This window comes from Daldinia childiae, assembly GCF_008694065.1.
Source record: "Daldinia childiae strain JS-1345 chromosome Unknown Scaffold9, whole genome shotgun sequence".
NCBI lineage: Eukaryota > Fungi > Ascomycota > Sordariomycetes > Xylariales > Hypoxylaceae > Daldinia > Daldinia childiae.
The window spans coordinates 1,966,052-1,984,413 of NW_022984650.1; the positions used below are offsets into that span (position 1 = coordinate 1,966,052).

At 46.6% G+C, this 18,362-nt stretch overlaps 7 protein-coding genes across 7 annotated transcripts; 3 read left to right on the top strand and 4 right to left on the bottom strand.

Annotated features, from left to right (window-relative positions):
* Positions 1 to 511: 511 nt before the first annotated feature.
* GL218_07730 (uncharacterized protein) lies at positions 512 to 1,159 on the top strand (the record flags this gene model as incomplete). Its single annotated transcript, XM_033584503.1, has 2 exons — positions 512 to 827; positions 900 to 1,159. 2 exons carry the CDS (start codon positions 512 to 514, stop codon positions 1,157 to 1,159), a joined length of 576 nt encoding a protein of 191 aa, XP_033432389.1.
* A 769-nt stretch (positions 1,160 to 1,928) lies between these two features.
* GL218_07731 (uncharacterized protein) lies at positions 1,929 to 2,584 on the bottom strand (the record flags this gene model as incomplete). The annotated part of the gene is made up of 3 exons (XM_033584504.1): positions 1,929 to 2,224; positions 2,347 to 2,416; positions 2,495 to 2,584. The coding sequence occupies 3 exons, from the start codon at positions 2,582 to 2,584 to the stop codon at positions 1,929 to 1,931; spliced, it is 456 nt and encodes a 151-aa protein (XP_033432388.1).
* Positions 2,585 to 3,444: 860 nt separating this feature from the next.
* Positions 3,445 to 4,910, bottom strand: GL218_07732 (uncharacterized protein; the record flags this gene model as incomplete). The annotated part of the gene is made up of 3 exons (XM_033584505.1): positions 3,445 to 4,337; positions 4,448 to 4,506; positions 4,570 to 4,910. 3 exons carry the CDS (start codon positions 4,908 to 4,910, stop codon positions 3,445 to 3,447), a joined length of 1,293 nt encoding a protein of 430 aa, XP_033432387.1.
* A 1,161-nt stretch (positions 4,911 to 6,071) lies between these two features.
* Positions 6,072 to 6,671, bottom strand: GL218_07733 (uncharacterized protein; the record flags this gene model as incomplete). Its single annotated transcript, XM_033584506.1, has 1 exon — positions 6,072 to 6,671. One exon carries the CDS (start codon positions 6,669 to 6,671, stop codon positions 6,072 to 6,074), a length of 600 nt encoding a protein of 199 aa, XP_033432386.1.
* A 1,932-nt stretch (positions 6,672 to 8,603) lies between these two features.
* On the top strand, positions 8,604 to 10,991 carry GL218_07734 (putative glucan endo-1,3-beta-glucosidase btgC; the record flags this gene model as incomplete). The annotated part of the gene is made up of 1 exon (XM_033584507.1): positions 8,604 to 10,991. One exon carries the CDS (start codon positions 8,604 to 8,606, stop codon positions 10,989 to 10,991), a length of 2,388 nt encoding a protein of 795 aa, XP_033432732.1.
* Positions 10,992 to 11,884: 893 nt separating this feature from the next.
* Positions 11,885 to 13,116, top strand: GL218_07735 (uncharacterized protein; the record flags this gene model as incomplete). Its single annotated transcript, XM_033584508.1, has 5 exons — positions 11,885 to 12,045; positions 12,150 to 12,209; positions 12,306 to 12,471; positions 12,544 to 12,961; positions 13,061 to 13,116. 5 exons carry the CDS (start codon positions 11,885 to 11,887, stop codon positions 13,114 to 13,116), a joined length of 861 nt encoding a protein of 286 aa, XP_033432392.1.
* Positions 13,117 to 13,611: 495 nt separating this feature from the next.
* Positions 13,612 to 17,661, bottom strand: GL218_07736 (Helicase required for RNAi-mediated heterochromatin assembly 1; the record flags this gene model as incomplete). The annotated part of the gene is made up of 4 exons (XM_033584509.1): positions 13,612 to 14,506; positions 14,577 to 17,164; positions 17,240 to 17,563; positions 17,626 to 17,661. 4 exons carry the CDS (start codon positions 17,659 to 17,661, stop codon positions 13,612 to 13,614), a joined length of 3,843 nt encoding a protein of 1,280 aa, XP_033432391.1.
* Positions 17,662 to 18,362: the final 701 nt, after the last annotated feature.

The window sequence follows — 18,362 nt, forward strand, 5'->3', positions numbered from 1 at the left end:
GGACAGTTTTATAAAGCAGTCTAGTTCAAAATGGGCGATAACGCATAATGATAATAAAATGCTAGGCCAGATTTCGTAGTGTAGAAAAGGGACTAAGGAGGTTGTGGGTTCATTCGCCGGCATATGATGTCGATCATCTCCAGCGGACGGTTCCACATCTCGAGATGGCCCTTGAAATGCCCCAGAGCTGAGCCAATCGGCTAACTTGGTACTGAGCTGTTCTGTAACGGGGCATCGCCCAGAACACTTTCGAATCCTCGTATTCTCTACCTTCGTATTGACCTTGTTGCACATAGGCTACTACCTAGGCATATGATGTCAGGCCGAGCTTCTCCTTTACAGAGCCCCAAAGACTTCAAGTCTTGATAGAGAATGATATAAAAGGCTCTTGTATCTCTTTCATTTCGATACATCTAACCATCTCAGTATCTCACCATCTCACCATCTCACCAAACCTTAATATCACCCTCTACATCACTCTAATTAATTCTAATTAATACAAACCGCCAGAATGTTCTTCAAGAATCTCGCCCTCGCAGTCCCCTTCCTCGCCGGAGCTTCAACTGCTCTGCCACAAGCAGCCTCGGGAGCAGCACTTGCACCCGATGCCACCTTCTCATTAATGGCTCTCCGGTCTGCCAGTGAGGTTCATTTTGCCGGTTTCGAAGCGGCCAAGGGCAGTCTCTTTTTGAAGCTACCCAGCCAGAACGCCTCTTGCGATGCTGGCCCTGCCGACTACGCCACGTTCTACCTTAAGGACGGCGGACTATACCTCTACGCTGCCTCCGCAACGCCGCAGCAGCTTTACGCTGATCGCTCTGGAATGGGTATGTTGAATGACATCTTCTCGTCAATTTCGAGGCATTTCACAAAATTTATGCTAACCTCTTAACTTATAGGCCAGGGCAAGCTCGGATACACAACTGGCGCTCAGCCGGCCCCTAGAAACGGCGAGAGGACTACCTTCGCTCTCGATGAATCAAACGACTTGACGCTTAACGGAGCAGGCTTCCTCGCCTGCCCTAATAGCATCGACGGTGCTTGGAGTGTGTGGGTTTCTGCCGGCGTCGACCAGCCTGCTGGAAATGAAGGATGTCTTGGATTCTCGGCGCGTGCTGTAGAGGTTTCTAACCCTAATGGTTGCCTCTACACTGAGTAATTGGTTTAGCCGGCAGAGTTTATCAGGTTGCATTCATGTAAATCGAATCTAACTGCCTAAGTTAGATACGCGCTTTAATTACCTAACTTACTTAATTACCTAGGTAAACTACCTTATTATTCTCAAATTTGTTGGCCTGTTTGAAGTATCTCGATTTATGATTTGTAGTTGAATCGCACTCATATGACCACAACGCATACGCGCTAGTCGTATTTTTGGAACGGGTGCCAGTAGTCTGAACAACGGTGGTGGCTTCTAGAAGCTATTTGCGCCCTATCTATTTATATCTTTTATCAGCCGGGGGTCTCGTTGAATCAAGGCAAGAATCCCTATGGTGTTCCACTATATGTAGAATCAGGGGGAAATGAGCTCTTCCTTGGGCAACTACTGCGCCAATTCAACGAGTGCGAGTATTAACATTGGAAAGGGTGGATTTAGCATAGGTAAGGGGGTGGTTTCCTGTAGTGTTAAATGACAGTAGTTATAGGTCAGGAGACTTGGGACAAGGTAGGCTCAAGCAAGTTGATGTTACCCTATGGAAAAAATAGGGATAGAGGCACTTCACAAATTAGGCAGCTTCGTTGGAATATGGGAAAACTAAGCAGTACGATTCACTATGAGCTTGCTGCAGTTTTAAATATCGGCTATCTTAAAGTGATAAGGAATATCAAGGCAGGGTAAGACTAGTTTTCGACTGATATCAATCGACTGTCATCGTGAAGCGATGCTTCCCAAGTGATTCGCCGGGTTACCAATGATTCATTGGACGTTAATCTACGACTCCCTCGCTAATCTCCTCCTTGACATCGATATCATCCTGTGTGCTATCCTTCTTTCCGGACTCTGAGTCATCGTCATCATCATCATTGACGGTCTCCTTGGAGAGAGCTAGCTTCTTGCCACGAGCGCGCTTTCTCGGAGTCGAAGTGATGGAATCGTCACCATCCTCCTCATCGTTGCGAGTAACCTTGCGCTTGCGCGAGGCAGGAGTAGTCTTGGCCTTGGGGGTACGCTTGGTAGGCGTAGCTGGACCCTCGTCACCATTCTCGATTTTCTTCTTCACCGCTGTAATAATAAGTTAGAATTAGGTATGAAACCCCCTTTGAAGATGTCGGTAGTTAATGGTATGATGGCCGTATATCTACATATCATCCAAGGGACTGGCAAAAATACGGGAAAAAACTCACTGTAGAGGACATTCTGGACGCTTTTGGGGTTGGTATAGCCTGTGAGCTTAGCAAGCTTGTCATAGTCAACCTATAAAGAAATATGTTAGTATGTCACTTTACAAGCAATATGTGATAGCCTAGATATAGCAGATCCGGAAGCGCTTACCTCGGGGGGAGCCTTGAAGCACTTCCAAGCCATGGCAAGCACTTGAGTCTCCTTCTCAGTAATGTCGTTCTTCTTGTCGACGGATGCCATGATGACAGTAGTACTGGGTTTGGGTTTAAGTAGGTTGTTGAACGATACTATGATTTGGTGGTTTGGTGATTGAGAATAGAAAAGACGAGTATGAAGGGTGATGTTTGTGGTAGAAAGTGGTGGCGGTGATAGCGTGAAGCGTATGAAGAAGTTGTAAAGAGAAGGAAGGTAGGTAGGTAGGCAACGATGAAGATGGTGAGGAAGCTTTGACGGGGGGGTTCAAGGAAGAGGTAGATGCGCTTGGTTGATTGTGACAAGTTTGCTTTTTCTAATTGTATTTTCATAAGTCCTACGAAATGACTTGTAACTTGTCGATGCGTCTGCGGTAGGATTATCAGGATTGCCTTACTACCGGTCTTATTATAATTATGCAAATAAATACCTGGGAAGTAACTACGCAGCCTTACCCCTCGTGTTCTGTCAGCTACGGAGATGTATATTGATGTGAATATATAACCCTTGAACTGAAGAACGACCGTGACTTTATCTATATTTTTCTATAAATAAGAGATATTGGCGAGGATTAAAGCCACACACTCAATATATCTTTATCGTTTCCCGCTCAACATTCGCATGTTTTTTTCTTGATTTTTAACCTTCAGTTCGGCCAATATGAGCCGCGGGTATTCTGATTTTTGCTCAAAGCCAAACATTCCAATGGCAGGCAAACTGCACTAGAATATCACGCGTATACCCCATTAATGTTCGGTTGAATAGTATTAACAGATAATTGGAAAGATAGAGACATCTAACCGGATATTATGCTTCTCATTAGTCTTTCTATAACGCTTAAATAATTATTATAATATGAGGTAACTACCTGTAACCCGATACTGTCTAGGTGCCAGGGAGGTTCATCTTTATGCCTGTCCGAGTTGTTGCATTCTTGTTCGTATCCGTTGTTCCTCTTCGTCCAGGTCAGCCAATTCCATTAGTCGAGTTCTTCTGGCATCCAATTTCGCTTGCTCAGCCATCAGATGTGCCATTTCTTGCTGCACTTGCGGCTTATCGGTACTTCCTATAGATTGCGCAAGTCCCTCATCCGCAGACATCTCAGCTACTGCTAGCTCACCGGAAGCTTCATAGTGACTGATAGAAGGATTGTTATTGGTACCTGAGTGCGTCGGCATTGGTTGGCCGTTAGAAAACGTAGAATCTCGAAGTTGAGTTGGCTGTGACCCTGGGACGGATGATAATTCCTGGCTGCTAGGCGTGTTTGGTCCGTTGATAGCAGTGCCTGCTAACTCCGTAGGTTGGGGAACCGCGGAATAATAAGTTGTGGTACCAGTTTTAGGGTCGACATAGGCTGAATATCCTGGATAGGTAGTCTGGGGATATATTTGGATCGGTTGTCCAGCAGGTCCCGAACCGGACATATAAGGGTATTGATGAAATGGATACTGGCCTGGAGGAGGCTGCTGCATGGGCGGAGGCTGACTGGCGGCCTGTCCGTTCGTACGCTTCTTCCTGTATCTAAGTATAAAGAAGATCGCTAATCCGAGACCTAAGAGACCAAACAGGCCCGCGCCGACACCAATCCCAACTTGAGCACCAACAGATAAGCTGACGCCGTTGCTATCCGGATCTGAAGATAGCCCTGTTACTGCTGTGCTAGATGATGACTGGGTCCTTGATACGTCGGTCTCGTCACCTAAAGTTCCTGCCGCTAAAGTCAGGCCAGGCGTCAAGGGATGCGTTTCCAAGATAGAAAGATCACTCGACGCCCAACGTATCTGTATCATTACTTGTGCATCTATAAGGGCGTATTAGTGATTGCTCTATCACATGGGAAATATAGGGATATTGGGATGTAGGGATTGAGAAATTCTTGACGGGTCAGGGTGGACCTTCAATATAACATACACGATAAGTCGGTGTTAGTTGCGTAGTAGTTCCATTCATCGGGAGTACATGAATAATCACTGTTAAGAGTTAAGCCTTATTATGACAACCTTAGAAGCTAGCCTAGCTGAGGGTAAACCTACCTCATAACGCAAAGAACAGCTGTTTCAGTGAGTTCGACAGATGGGCCTTGAAAGTTGCCGTATCGCGAACAGCCAACAGTAAACCCACTGGGACATATGGCGGGAGAATAGTAGTACGTTTCGAAGTAGCTAGCGTAGCCAGGAGGAGCGCATTCGGGATTAGAAGACCAAAATATATCGATGTCCGTCGTAGGACGGGTAGAAACCGGAAAGCAGCCATCGGAAGGCGTCCATACCGTAGTCAGCGCAGCTACAGGTGGTGTACCGTCATGATCAACAGAAGTCGCCCGCGGTGCTAGAGCGGTTGGCGTGATCGTCGTTGTGAGCGGTGCGAATCCCATTATAATAATTATGGGGATAGATCGGAACGAATGACAGCCTACAATACAACGATCCGAAGCGTGATAAATGAATGCTCTTCGTCACGGAGAGGCCAGGAAACAGTTTCATCCAATTATTAAGAACAAGGGGAGCGAAGAGAAGAGAGAAGACATTTTCCCAAAATTTTCTCTGACCGTCTCTATCGTCCCACGGCGTCTCAAGACCATTTAGTCAAATCTCGTCAGAACACACAGGGCTTAAAGCTTTCTTGGCACTGTTGGCGACCACAGAGTCGAGACCAATGGCGGTGATGCTAGGGGACAAGGGCTGGGACGTAAAGTCAATAAAGTTGGAGCTGGTTGCTTAATTCAGTCGCCAAGTGACCTTTTTTTTCCTTGCATATCTAGGGTAGCTTGCTTTAGTAGCATTGCGAACGCTGTTTGTACAGCTCATCTCATATTACCAGGGTCCAAGATATGTGATGCGGATTCTTGGCATATAAGTTCGTGGATGTTAACAAATAGATGACAGTCTACCATTGCGGGATAGATCATTCAAAGAAAACGATTGGACTTATGTAGGTTAGGGACAATAGCGGGCTCCCCGTAAGAGATAATCTATATCCGGATCTGAATATGAAAAAGCCGACAGAATATACCCTAAAGAAATAGGGAACGGACCAACTTCATGCTAGTGTAGACCAGAAGAGAAGGTTTGAAATCCTAGGCGGACGACAGGGGTTATTTCAGCTATGGCCATAAATTAAGCGAGAGGTGCTATGATAGGACCGGGAAATTAAACATCTTATTGCATTAAATATCTGGATAACGTGTGTTGGTTGCTCTATGTATATCGAGTAGATTATTACTTGGTACCCGCATCTCCTCTGACGTTATTTGTTCGGTCTTCCAATCCTATCGTCCTACACATGATAATCGTGAAGCAAGCAGTGAGGAGCTCTGATAGCTGGATTATACCGTCTCGATCTGATTATACTTGATACTTAGGTAATTATAGTCAACTAGATAATCACCAGGTTGGGTTGGTAAGATATACTCGAATTATTGGGACACCTAGATCAACCGGCTAACACCTATATACAACCACCTCTACTAAGCAGTCTGTATACTTGTTTTTATACTTGTCTTCTTCCTATCATTCATACTGTCCATACAACCTCTCTATTTGAAGTTTCCAGATTGCGTGTAATCGTAGGCGCGCTCCGGTACCTTGGTCTCTGCCGCCAACTCTTCCGCACTAGTCGGGACGCGGTCTGCTGCAGAAGGATATTCGGTGCTACCCTTCCCTCTCATGCCTTTCCCCACGCCCTCAGGTAAGTCTCCCCCTTTCTGACGGACGCTATCACCAACACTTGCCCCAGTACCTTCTAACCCAGCATGTTCCTTCTTTCGTCGGTTGGTATGATCACCATGTAGACTGCCGTGCAGCTCAGCTCCCGATTGACCTTGGATTGGTTTACCTAGACCGGTATGGACGGCTTGAGATGTAGTACCGCCGAGGCTATCCACGGGATCGGTCAAGCTTTGGGACCCGACGTTCGGAGCCTCAGCTGGTCTCTCGCCATCGGGTCGGGGTTGAAAGGTGTTTTCCCGGGGCGCGGTGCCAGAAGGATACTTTTCAGCGTGGAACTCTGGCACGGCATCGTTGCCGACCTTAACGCCAGGTTTATGCCCGGTAGTTGTGAGAGGTTCCGCAGGCGGCACGCGGCTATGGAATTCGCCCTGATTAGACATGGATTCGGTATTTCTAGCTGCTGACATTGTAAACGTGTAGTAGGAAAACAGAGAAAGGAAGATGTTGGTTTAGGTTTCTGGGTGTAATTGAAAGAACTAGTCAGACTCATCTAGAGCTATGGTCGTAGACCTTTATATATACCTACCTACCTATGTAATAAGAGGATAGTGAGGGATGAGTGAGGTGACGTCACGAAGCTGCTATGAGGAGGTCTGACATAACACCGTTGCATCGATGGAAGATAAACGAAAGGAGAGAAAAGCAGTTAACTTTGATTAATGGTGAGAATGACAATGTATGGCGTTTGCTTTCTGCATCACGATCGACGTGATGACAACATGGTCGGAGCTTTTGCTGCGGATAGCACTTATCAATGTGCTCATATCACATACTGGTTACCTATTAGTTACCTAGATTGGTATTTTCTTTCGATCTAGAAGTCTCGGTGATAGCATTTATCTAAATCCACGTTATGGATGTCGTAGTTATTAGGTAGGTATATCAGAGTTGAGGCTCTACGAAAGAGGGTCATAGTGTATATCGGGTGGTATTATGTAGGACGCTAGGACGATGACATGGCCCTACTTCCTTCTTCATGCACGGGGTATCTGATATGGGATTTCTTCGAGGTAGTGAATGTATATATTCCGTAGGTACATAGTAGATGGTTGGTTGGCCAACTACAGATCTGCGATTCCCTTATACATAAGCCAACCCCCCCTCCTCCCCTCTCCGAGCCCCCGGGGCGATTGTATGCTGGCATTGGACGGAAAGACCACCTCTACCTAGCACTTTAAACTTCTATATTTACTTCGTGTAGTGTTTCGTGTGTCTGAGTAGTATTTTATAGCAACCCTCTCGTTCTAAAATGTGGAAGCTACCAGGATACAAAATTTGGATAAATGGGATATAAAAATAATTATTATATCAGGTATTGATATAAGAGAATTATTGTCTGTATGGTCCATCGGCGGTTGCTGGGCCAAATTCACTACCGTCAATTACAACGTTAGGAGGTAACCAATAGAATCGGCCTATACTGTATATATCGATACCTGCGACACTTATGTAAATAGCGCTTGGACTAGGTACGATTCAGGCACCCTGGGTACCCGGCTATTCGGTTAGATTTGGCAGGTACATGACTTTTCGATACGATGCAGGGACCAAAACAGGGATTCAAGCAGTTCAGATCAAGGAAGAGAACCAATACGAAGACTGCGGGGGCTAGTCAGTAAATATTTCGTATAATATACATTTATAGCTTTACCATGTTGATTTTTTAACACTTATTTCAAGAAGTTGTATTTTTGTCGCATGGTACATATAATTACAAGATATGTATTCCATAATGAAATAATAATAACATTTTTAGATGTTGATACCTTAGGTATCTTTCTTAGAATAGAACTAGATCGGCACATAAGCGTCTAAGTTAGTGTATGTATATATTGTCGCCAACCACTTGGTTTACATTTGTTATAGTTGCATTCAAGCATTTTACTAGCAACGATACATATAAGGCACATGTAACCATACGTAGTACATCAATGCAGGTATAGTACCTACCTACAATACATATGCATGTGTTACATCTGGTTCTAAATCTTCCTCAACTTTTTATCACCTGTTGCTTCCCATTGTTTGTCTCTTCACCTTCTACTCTTTCATCGTTCTTACTGCTTTTGTTTCTGCTATTAGGTACATGTATGTATATTAGGTACAATCTACAGTGGTTTAAGTGAACTTAGGTTACCTAAAGGTAATGTACCTTGATAGGTACATCGTTGTTTACCTTACTTGTACTAACGTTAACCCACTTTCAGATCAAGGACCGGACATTTTCGTGTTCCACTCCTAGTACCAGTGACGATAGCTACTTCCGTATGCAATTGTATCGAATTGAGTCCCGCACTTCCCTCTTCCCTCTTTCTTGTTCTACTTTTTTTTCCTAAATCATGAGTCGTCGATACTCTTTCAATTCTGAACCTGACGAGCGCGACCCCCTCGACAATTCAAACCACCCAAACTATCGCTACGTACATTCCAATCAGCAACAACACTCTCCCTCCCGTCCAACTTATCCCTCTCGTTCTTCCCATCCTTCCTCGCCAACATCGCAGTCTCATTTCTACCAAGATTCTCCTGCTTCCTCTTCCGAGTCGTATCGCCATCCAGCGCATCCTTCACCCACGAGAGCATCAGTACACCCCGGCGCTCACCCCGACTCAGCATTCAATAGGCTACGCCAGAATAGATATAGCGGAGGGGTAGAAAGAGTCGCTGCGCCTAGGACTGCGATTCGAGCTGGAGCGGGAGCGGGAGCTGGAGTCGGAGTCGGAGTCGGAGCTTTAGCTGGGGGAGCCTATGCTGCGGGCCACCCATCTTTATCTGGACCCGTCCCGCCGTCTCATCGCGAGAGCAATATATCTACTTGGGCACCCGAGCCACCTCAGTCTAACATCACTCCCGGTGCCGACAATTTTAGCGAGGCTGCCGCTGGTGGCATGTCTGGTCTAGCTATGAGTGTTGCTGATAAGAACGCACGACAAAGTGGACTGGAAGCTATGAGACAAGCTCAGCAGTATACAGGACCGCAGCGCCAGCAGGCCCCTTACTCAGATGCCTACCAAGCTACACCATCGGAGCAAGCTCCCTACGATGAGCCCCAGAGTCACGTATACGATCGAGGCTATGACATATCGCCGGGATACGGGCCCGGTCCCTATCCCCCATCCGGTCAGGCCTACAATTCCTCGCCCAGTCTAGCTCCATCAGCAACTGCGGCCGTGTCTCATTCGGGCCAAGGGACGCCAACCTGGGGCATGCCGGGCTACCCTGGTGATCCGTTCCGGGATCCTCATATGGCGTACGGGCAGAGGATGGATCCTAGGCTCGGCCAGTTCAATCCGAACGACATTGACGATGACGGTGATGACGGCCTCGAATACCGACGTTCCACTCGGAATAGCATACTGAGTCTAGGGGGATCGAGCAATCGAGGTGGTAACGGCGCTGCGGCCGGCGTCGCTGGTGCCGTGGCCGGCGGCGGCGTAATAGGTGGACTCATAGGAAGGAATCGGAATAGCGGTATTAATTATGACCCAGTACAGAATACGAGCTCTGCTGGCAGGCTTGGCGACGTAAGTAGTGGATATAAGACCGGCACCGGGGTAGAGAAACAGTCCGAATGGTTGTCCAGTCAAAATAACAGCCGCAAAAAGTGGAAATGGTTCATTCTGATTGTCGTCGGCCTTATTATCGCTGGTGGAATAGCAGGTGGTGTGGTCGGCGGAATCTTGGCCAGTCGAAACAATGGTGGTGGTAGTTCGGGCAGCTCTAGTGGAGTCCAATCCGCCGAGTCGGACACAGCTCTGAATGGGGATCTGGACGACACATCTACTGAGATTCAAACGCTAATGAACAATCGCAACCTGCACAAGGTCTTTCCCGGTGTCGACTACACGCCTATCAACGTTCAGTTCCCGGATTGCCTTAAGAACCCGCCTTCCCAGAATAACGTCACCCGAGATGTTGCTGTACTCTCGCAGCTAACAAATACCATTCGACTCTACGGCACCGATTGCAACCAAACGGAGATGACGATCCATGCCCTACGTCAATTAAAGCTCGAGAATGATATCAAGATATGGCTTGGAGTCTGGCAAGACGGAAACGACACTACAAATGAGCGCCAACTAAGCAAGATGTGGAACATCCTGGATAAGTACGGGGCTGATCCATTCAAGGGACTCATCGTTGGCAACGAGATCTTATTCCGACAGCAGATGACCGCTTCAGAGCTTAGTAAACTACTGGACTCGGTACGAACTAACTTGACTAAGCATAACTGGAATCTCCCCGTGGCCACGAGCGATCTCGGTGACAACTGGGATTCGCAACTAGCCGGTATGAGCGATTACATCATGGGCAATATCCATCCTTTCTTTGCCGGTGTCAATGCTAAGGACGCCGCTTCTTGGACGTGGCAGTTCTGGGAGAACAAGGCCCACGGATTCTTCAAGACGGAAACCGAGAAGAATATCATCTCCGAAATCGGTTGGCCGACGAAGGGTGGAACTAACTGTGGTGACGCCAAGGTGACAGACTGTCCTAACGGATCAGTGGCCGGCATCGACGAATTGAATACGCTGATGGAGAATTGGGTTTGCCAGGCCCTAGAGAATGGGACCAACTATTTCTGGTTTGAGATGTTTGACGAGCCTTGGAAAATCAGCTTCGACACGCCCGGAAAAGAGTGGGAAGATCAATGGGGCCTCATGGATGTCAATAGGAACCTGAAAGAGGGCGTCAAGATTCCGGACTGCGGAGGTAAAACAGTTTGAACGGTGGGGGTTAAGGCTATTTGCCTCTGTTCCTAAAAAGGGCGCTGTGATCGACTTGATAAATAAGCGGTCATGAATAGTAGCCTGGCTAATATTCTTGACGGGGTACCTCACATGATCTTCTTTAACTCGAAGACGGTATAGGGTTGTATTATACTAGGGACGACGGTATAGGCAGTGGTTATACGAGATGCGGCGGAGGTGGAGATTCAACCGGTGACATATGGATGTCTCGGCTCAAGTGTCGTTTACGTTTCATGGTTCTATCGGCACGATTCCTGGCGCAGAGGATTAAGGGAGCAGAGCATTAGAAAACATCAATGGAGGGTATGACTACCTAAGTAGCGGCAAGATGTTAATTGTCGTCGTGTACGCATAGCATTATCATGGGTTATAGTTTAGTCATTACGGTGTTGCGGAGCCTCCGGTTCGGTTTGGTTCGGTTCGGTATATATTTTAGGCCTACTTGGAGACTTGGACTCTCCTATGTGGTTTGTTGTCGAGGGTCGAGTTAACTGCGTTCACTTTGAGGTATGAGGTATATGATTAGTACGTTTAAAAGTCATTAACTAGCATTGCATGCAAGCTTACTCTTATGGATTCATGTAATTCGTAATTCCATTCCGAACTTGTCAACCTCCATGTTTCCCCCTTTAGGGTGTACTTAGGTACGTACATATGAAGATAATGACGTCACATGACTTGGTGTCACTTTGGCAATCTACACTTGTAGAAATATGGAAATGCTCTACCGTCCCTCTATTACTTATGTCTCTCCTTTTTATGAATCCCCTCTACTGTAAGCGCCAACGCATCTCTTATCCCTATCGTGAGTAGACTATCGTGAATAGACTACATAAAGTCGCCATTCAAGATTACGCAATATATGCGAGATGGGCACACAACTTGAACTTAACGCCTCGAACGGCGCACATACTTCGAGAAAACGTAAAGCTTCTCTCCCCATCCAAGATGACCTCATCGAGCTTGAGGATTATGCAAAGCCTAAGAAATCTCAAAAAAAGGTCGATTCTGGAGAGAAACGTCTAAGGAGGTCAGTCATATATGTAGCCTCTACCCAATAATCGCCTCGTTTGTGATCGTACAATTATAATAAATAACAAACAAACGAATAACTAATGCTTAAATTATACCTAGATTTCGTGCTAAACCTCCCCAAAATTTTTATGCTGTTTATGATCGAGCTATATCGCAAAGGTTCGTATATTCTTATACGAGTGTATTACCAGTAGCATTCATATATCCTTAATATGTTCCTAAAATATAAGACACCCACTAATTTCGGTAACTTAGATTCTATGTCCTTGAGAGGACGCGCGCTGGTACGGTATATTGCCCCGAGGAGTTCGTCGAGTTAACCGGCTCTACTGGTAACATCTACGTCACCCACATCGCGCAGCAGCCTACCTGTACTTGTCCTCATGCCCAATCCGGCCATCAATGCAAGCATATTATATATGTTAGTCTCTCAAGGACACACCCGACGTCTTTTATCCAACCAAGTGCACTCTAATAACTATTAACTACCTAGGTCTTGTCAAGAGTTCTTCGTGCACGCTTCGACCTTGTTTATCAGCTTGCGTTGCTAGCCACTGAGCTGCAGGATATCTTAGAAAACGCCCCTCCCATCGAGACGGAAGGCCAAGAGACGTACGACAAGAACCGCAAATCCCTTGAGGATGATTGCCCAATCTGCTTCACGCCTTTTGAAGGCACCGAAGACGCCGTCTATTGCCGTGCGACCTGCGGGCAGAATATCCATAAAGAATGTTTCGAGATGTGGGCGACCACCAAACGAAAGAACACCAGAGATCAGGTAACTTGTCCTATGTGCCGCACCCCCTGGCAGGGTGACGATGATACAGTAAAGAAGATCAAGAATAAAGGCATCGTCGGCTCTGACGGCTACGTAAATGTCGCCGACCAGCTTGGAATCAGCCGTAGAAGAGGTAAGTAAATGTAGCAACGTGCTATAACCTTACATACCTAGATACCTATATAACCAGGTCTCTGCGTACCTTATATGCTAATATACCTAACTCTTATAGACCATAGCACCTACTACGATGGACCGTATCGAGGTATTGGTTATGGGAGGTGGTAGTGAAGTATTCACTCCCTCTCTGGCTCTCGGCATGGGTTTGTAGTATCCTGATAGAAGTCTAGCACACCGCAGTGTGGAGTTCCGAGGCCGTTTTAAATAATATCGCGAATAGCACAGGATATATGGTATCATAACTAGCTGAGCCTCCCTACCCCATGGAATCCAAGACTGAAGGTGTTTCCAAGGAAGATCAAACCATGAGTATATACCGAACAAGAAAATTCCATCGAATCTTCCCCTTTTCATGATATTACGCTACAAATCACACTTACTACACTCTATTCACGTCTTATCTTGCCAAACAGTCAATGGTAGGTACCTGAGAGCAAATGTTTAAATTATCAAGCTATAGACTAGCGAGTGGCCATTTCCAGTAATACTCGAAGCTAATGTTGGCATCTTACCTAGCTTTTCACATTATACCAGTATCTTCGAAGCCTCAATACCTTTCCCCTCAATACCTCTCCCCTCCTGGTCAAAGAGCCAAGCAGAGAATTAAAAGGTAATCAAATCCTCTCCAACGTCACTATCCAGTCCCACCGCAGCATCATCCTCCACTTCGTTGTCACTCTTCTTCGTATCGGAGGTTGTGTCGGCATAAGTGGACAATTCCCATTCCGGCTTGTCAGCCTGATATCCTGCGGGCGCGGTCGTAATGTTAGAGGACCACGAATTTTCTCGAGGTTGCGAATGAGAACCTAAGGCAATCCTTCCCGCCTGCAGCTGTGATGGCGTTATATCGGTGTCATGTTGTAGTAAGCCACCTGGGGCTGGGAGTATGGCTGAGCCGTATTTAGCCGGTGTACTAAGGATACCACCATGACCAAGGTTCAGCGAACCAGTGCCGAGGACAACTGTCTCTACGTTATCCTTCAATGCAAGAACTCCATTGTTGCTCTTCTCGGGTGACGGTGAAGTCCTGGCAACAATACTTTTCCCGACGTTGCGCACACCATAGTCTAATGTTACTGGCCTGAAAGTATCTTGAATCGCAGTCCCGACGAGCGGATGAGAGGATCCCACTAGAGCTTCTCTTGATGTCTTCTCATCATCCATTTGAGCATCGAAAGCGGCCCATCCATACCCCAGTCCTGGCCTAGAGCCAAGGGGGCGCCGACTACCTCGTAGATTGCTTCTACCACCCGATACTGCACCCGCGCGACGTTGGTCCGGGCTTATGAACGGTGCGACACGGGATTTATCATAGTCCACGCCCGGCTCCTGTACTCCGAGGACCCCATTCTCAGGTAAAAACTCATCGTGAGGATAAGCGCCAGTGAAGCCAGCACAGCTACATTGACAGCCATCGCCACAAAGCTGTTGACATCTATGACCACACGAGAGGACTCGTTCGCATGGTTCTTGACAAATCAACCTATCATGGGTTGCCCTAGAAAGAAAAGGTTAGCTTTGCTGCAATAGACCGCCAACCGCCATGGGAACATGACTTGTGTACGTACCAATGGCATTGACGTCCGCATAAATGGCCACAACTAAGCCGATCTGGACATTTCATATCGCAACCGCCGTGACAGTTAACCCAGTCTTCTGGGTGCGACATCCAAGTTGTCCTGTGATGCTTCTGGCATGTGATTGGGAAACGAGATTTATCTCCAAATCGACCCTGCGCTTTAAAGACTTGTTCTACTCTTCCCCACATGTCCCATGATGTTTCGCTCGCACATGCCAGATTAACCATATTGCCGAAGATGTAAAAGCCGCGGCGAGCTCGACTGATTGAGACAACGCCACGGTTCTTATCTTGGAGGAAGCCTGCTTGGTGCGGTCCGTCACGACCCTTGCTTCTCACTAATGACAAAATAACAATGTCGTTTTCCTCTCCTTGGTACGAGTCCACTGTGAAAACGTTCGTAAAGGGCACCCATTGTTTCATCTTGCTCCTGAACTGAGAGATAATTTTCTTCTTTTGACCTCGGTAGAATGTCAAAACGGTGATTTGGCTTGCTGGTATACCGTTCATGAGTAGATAGTCTATGAAGTGGACTATCATCTCAGCTTCTAGGATATTGAACTTGCTCAAGTTCTCATCCTGGCCCTCGGCCCAATAATGATGGAAGAAGAAAGAAGGATACATCATGCCAGGAATGGGTGGTCTAGCATGGCCCTGGGTCACCACGGGATGATCTTGAAGGTTTGGATAAAATGGGTTCAGTACTTCACGTAACGTCGGGATCATTCTCCGCTGCATGTTCAGGAAGGTAAAAGGCATATTTAGATAGACAAGGCGTTCAAACATAGACACCCGCATACAGAACGGCTCGTCCCCTAGACCGGGCGTATCGCTATGCGGAGCCAGCTGTTGATGATCGCCGACTAGAATAAGTTGCTGAAGCGATTCGTACAATGCTGAAATGATATTTGCCTCCCGAGTCTCAGCTGCCTCCTCGATTAGCATAGTGCGTGGCCGGAGGGCAGCTAGCAAGCCACGATACTTGCACAAGCCCGTGGTGGTGCACCCTATAATCTCAATCTTCTGCGATTTGATGCATTGTGTATCTTTGTACCAGCGGCTGACCTTGAGATTCTTTGTTATTCGAGCGTTGTCGGCAAGTATGTCGCAGAATCTTTGGCGATGTCGTAACAGCAGCTCCTTCTGCCAGAACTGATAGACGGCACCGCGATGCTTAACGTCTATGTCCCACAGGTTCGGCTTACGAAGCTCTCTGCGAATGACAAGGTCATCCTCAGTGTAATTGTGGGTATTTAAACCTGTCCATAGATGCTTAATCGGCAAAAACTTGCCTTCTATGCGACCATTATTCTCATCCTCATCATCAATACAGTTGTCGAGCTCCATATCGTAATCCTCCACGTCCATGTCAATACTATCATTGTCTTCGAATGCTTCAAATTCGGGATCTTTCTCATCTTGCCGCTTCGCCTTCGTTAGTTGATCTCCTAACCACTCCGCCAACAGGCCGGATGGCTGGTCTTGTGAGGATGGCGTGTCGGCCCATTCCTGTTCGGAAAGGAGAGAATCGAGCTGATTCTCCGATATAATACCTGTAGATCTCAAGATCTTGGGATCGATCAAGTCATCAGGGAAGACATTGCCGATGGTTTTTTCCAACTCTACGATGTTCCTCTTACGAGCCGACTCGAATGTTTTGAAATCTCTTTCTACTTGTGGATTCAATAGCGTCCTGGTGCGCTTCCGAAGGTTGTACATGCTGTAACGTTTGATCTCCTCGTTCTGAGTACGTCCCCCAAGCCGTACAACATTAAAGTCGGCATTGATTAGTTGAAGCAAAATTTGATCAACAGCATGGTTCGTCTGAGCCGCGACAATTATCACATTGCTACCTTTCTCTTGGCTTTCCAGAAGGATCCGCAGAGCCTGCACCGAAGTAAACGTCTTCCCAGTCCCAGGAGGACCTTGGACGATAGCCAACTCTTTAGTAAGGATACGATGCACAGCACTGAGCTGAGAATTGTCCAGATTGGTATACCGAGAAAGCTGGCCGTCAAATCCTTCGAGCACAGAGTAGTTCCGAAGAGGCTCACACACCTCGGCTATCTTTGCGCGTTTCTCACTCTCTGTCATCGACGAGGAATCTGGGATGTGATGCACGAGTGACCTAACATCCCGGAAAGGATTATCTTCGACGTACTTTGCAAGGAGATCACTCTTGTCTGCCTGGACCAAGTACTTGTCAAGCGGGGTCTCATTATTAGCGACGTGCTGTAGGCCAATCATGCTATGACGAACAGCTTCAAAATAACCACAACGTGTCTCTACCATAATTAATTCTTGGTTCGGATCCATAATGGCATCGCTAAGATTATTCCATTGAAAGTAAATAGTTGGCGGATTTTGGTCGAGTCCATCTCGAATGCGGTGTTCCGAGATGACAGCTGGCATACAGATCGTCTTAAAATGATCTTTTGCAGTCGAGATGGCGACCAAGGTTCCGACCGTGAGTCGTCGGGTCTGACCCCAGCGGATCTTCTTGCCAGATCTCTCAGTCGAGAATTGGACCTGGCACATAGGTCCAAGGCGGGTCATCAAGTAGCCTCTTACAAAAACCTTCAGAAGATCAGTTAGTTAATTAACGCCAAGCTACCTGGTGACTCTAGGGGAGGCGCATAAGGCTTGACTTACTTTAGTGTAGATACATGTCTCTTTATCATCCATCATGGTAGGTTCATCTTTCAGTTTTCTAATCGAGTAGCGTAGCATAGTGATGCTTTCTTCCCTCTGGAGACGGTAATGCGTCTCGAGATAAGCATTCTTGTTCTTCCATGGCTCCCTCCATGTGTTAGGCGGAAGATTTCGTATCTCAGCCAGTTGCTCTTCATTATCCCAATCGGGGTTGAGATCCCGACTCGTAGGTAATTCGGGATAGTTTCGCCATTTTTGACCGGGGATAGGGGGTAGACGGTCCTGGTCAAAGTTGATATGGTGCTTAATGATGTCTAACTCGCGCTAAACGTACTCTATCATTAGTACACAATAAAATATTAAGCAACAGCCGTGCGAAGGCATACCTGAGTATCAGCACCGTCAGGGCTGAAGTCGCCCATTACTGCCTAGTTATTAAACTCTCCTGGATAGTCGGTAGTGTTTCGGGAGATATCGTTCTTGAAATATTGGGTTAGTGTGATTAAGATCTGAGTGCTCTGCTCGATGCCTAGTGAGAAAGCATCTATCGAAGTCAAAGTCAAAGTCAAAGGGAAAGCCTCTATGCAGGGAGGAATGGTCCCAATGATGGTTAGAGGCTGAGATAGAAAAGCAAACATGAAGGGGGGGAAGGAGAGGCGGAGAAAGGGAAAAAAAAAACCCTAAAGTAAACAAATTTGATCAAACGTTTCGTCGCATCTAAGATAATTGCCTTATTACATATAATCTATTGTTGCCCTGCTGTTTCCTTGTTATTAACGATGCGATGACTGCAGTTGCTTCGATATTGAGTACAGTTCCAAGGTTGCTATGATGTATTCTTGATCTCGTACAACTAAACAAGGAAGTAGCAAAGTTAATACGGATGTATACCTTAGGTACTTGAAAGTAGGAGGCACTCTACCAATATTATATGTACGGCTACTTGTGTACCTTCCTTGAGTGCTTACATGTATGTACCTAACCTACTTAAGGTTGGTACTTATAAACATGGAAGGCATGTGTCTTATGCATATACCGTTGGTAGAGAAAGTACGGCAAGTTGCTTTGAAATGTTCAAATCAGAAATTTACCTTATAACCTTCTTTTCACTGGGTACCTTAGG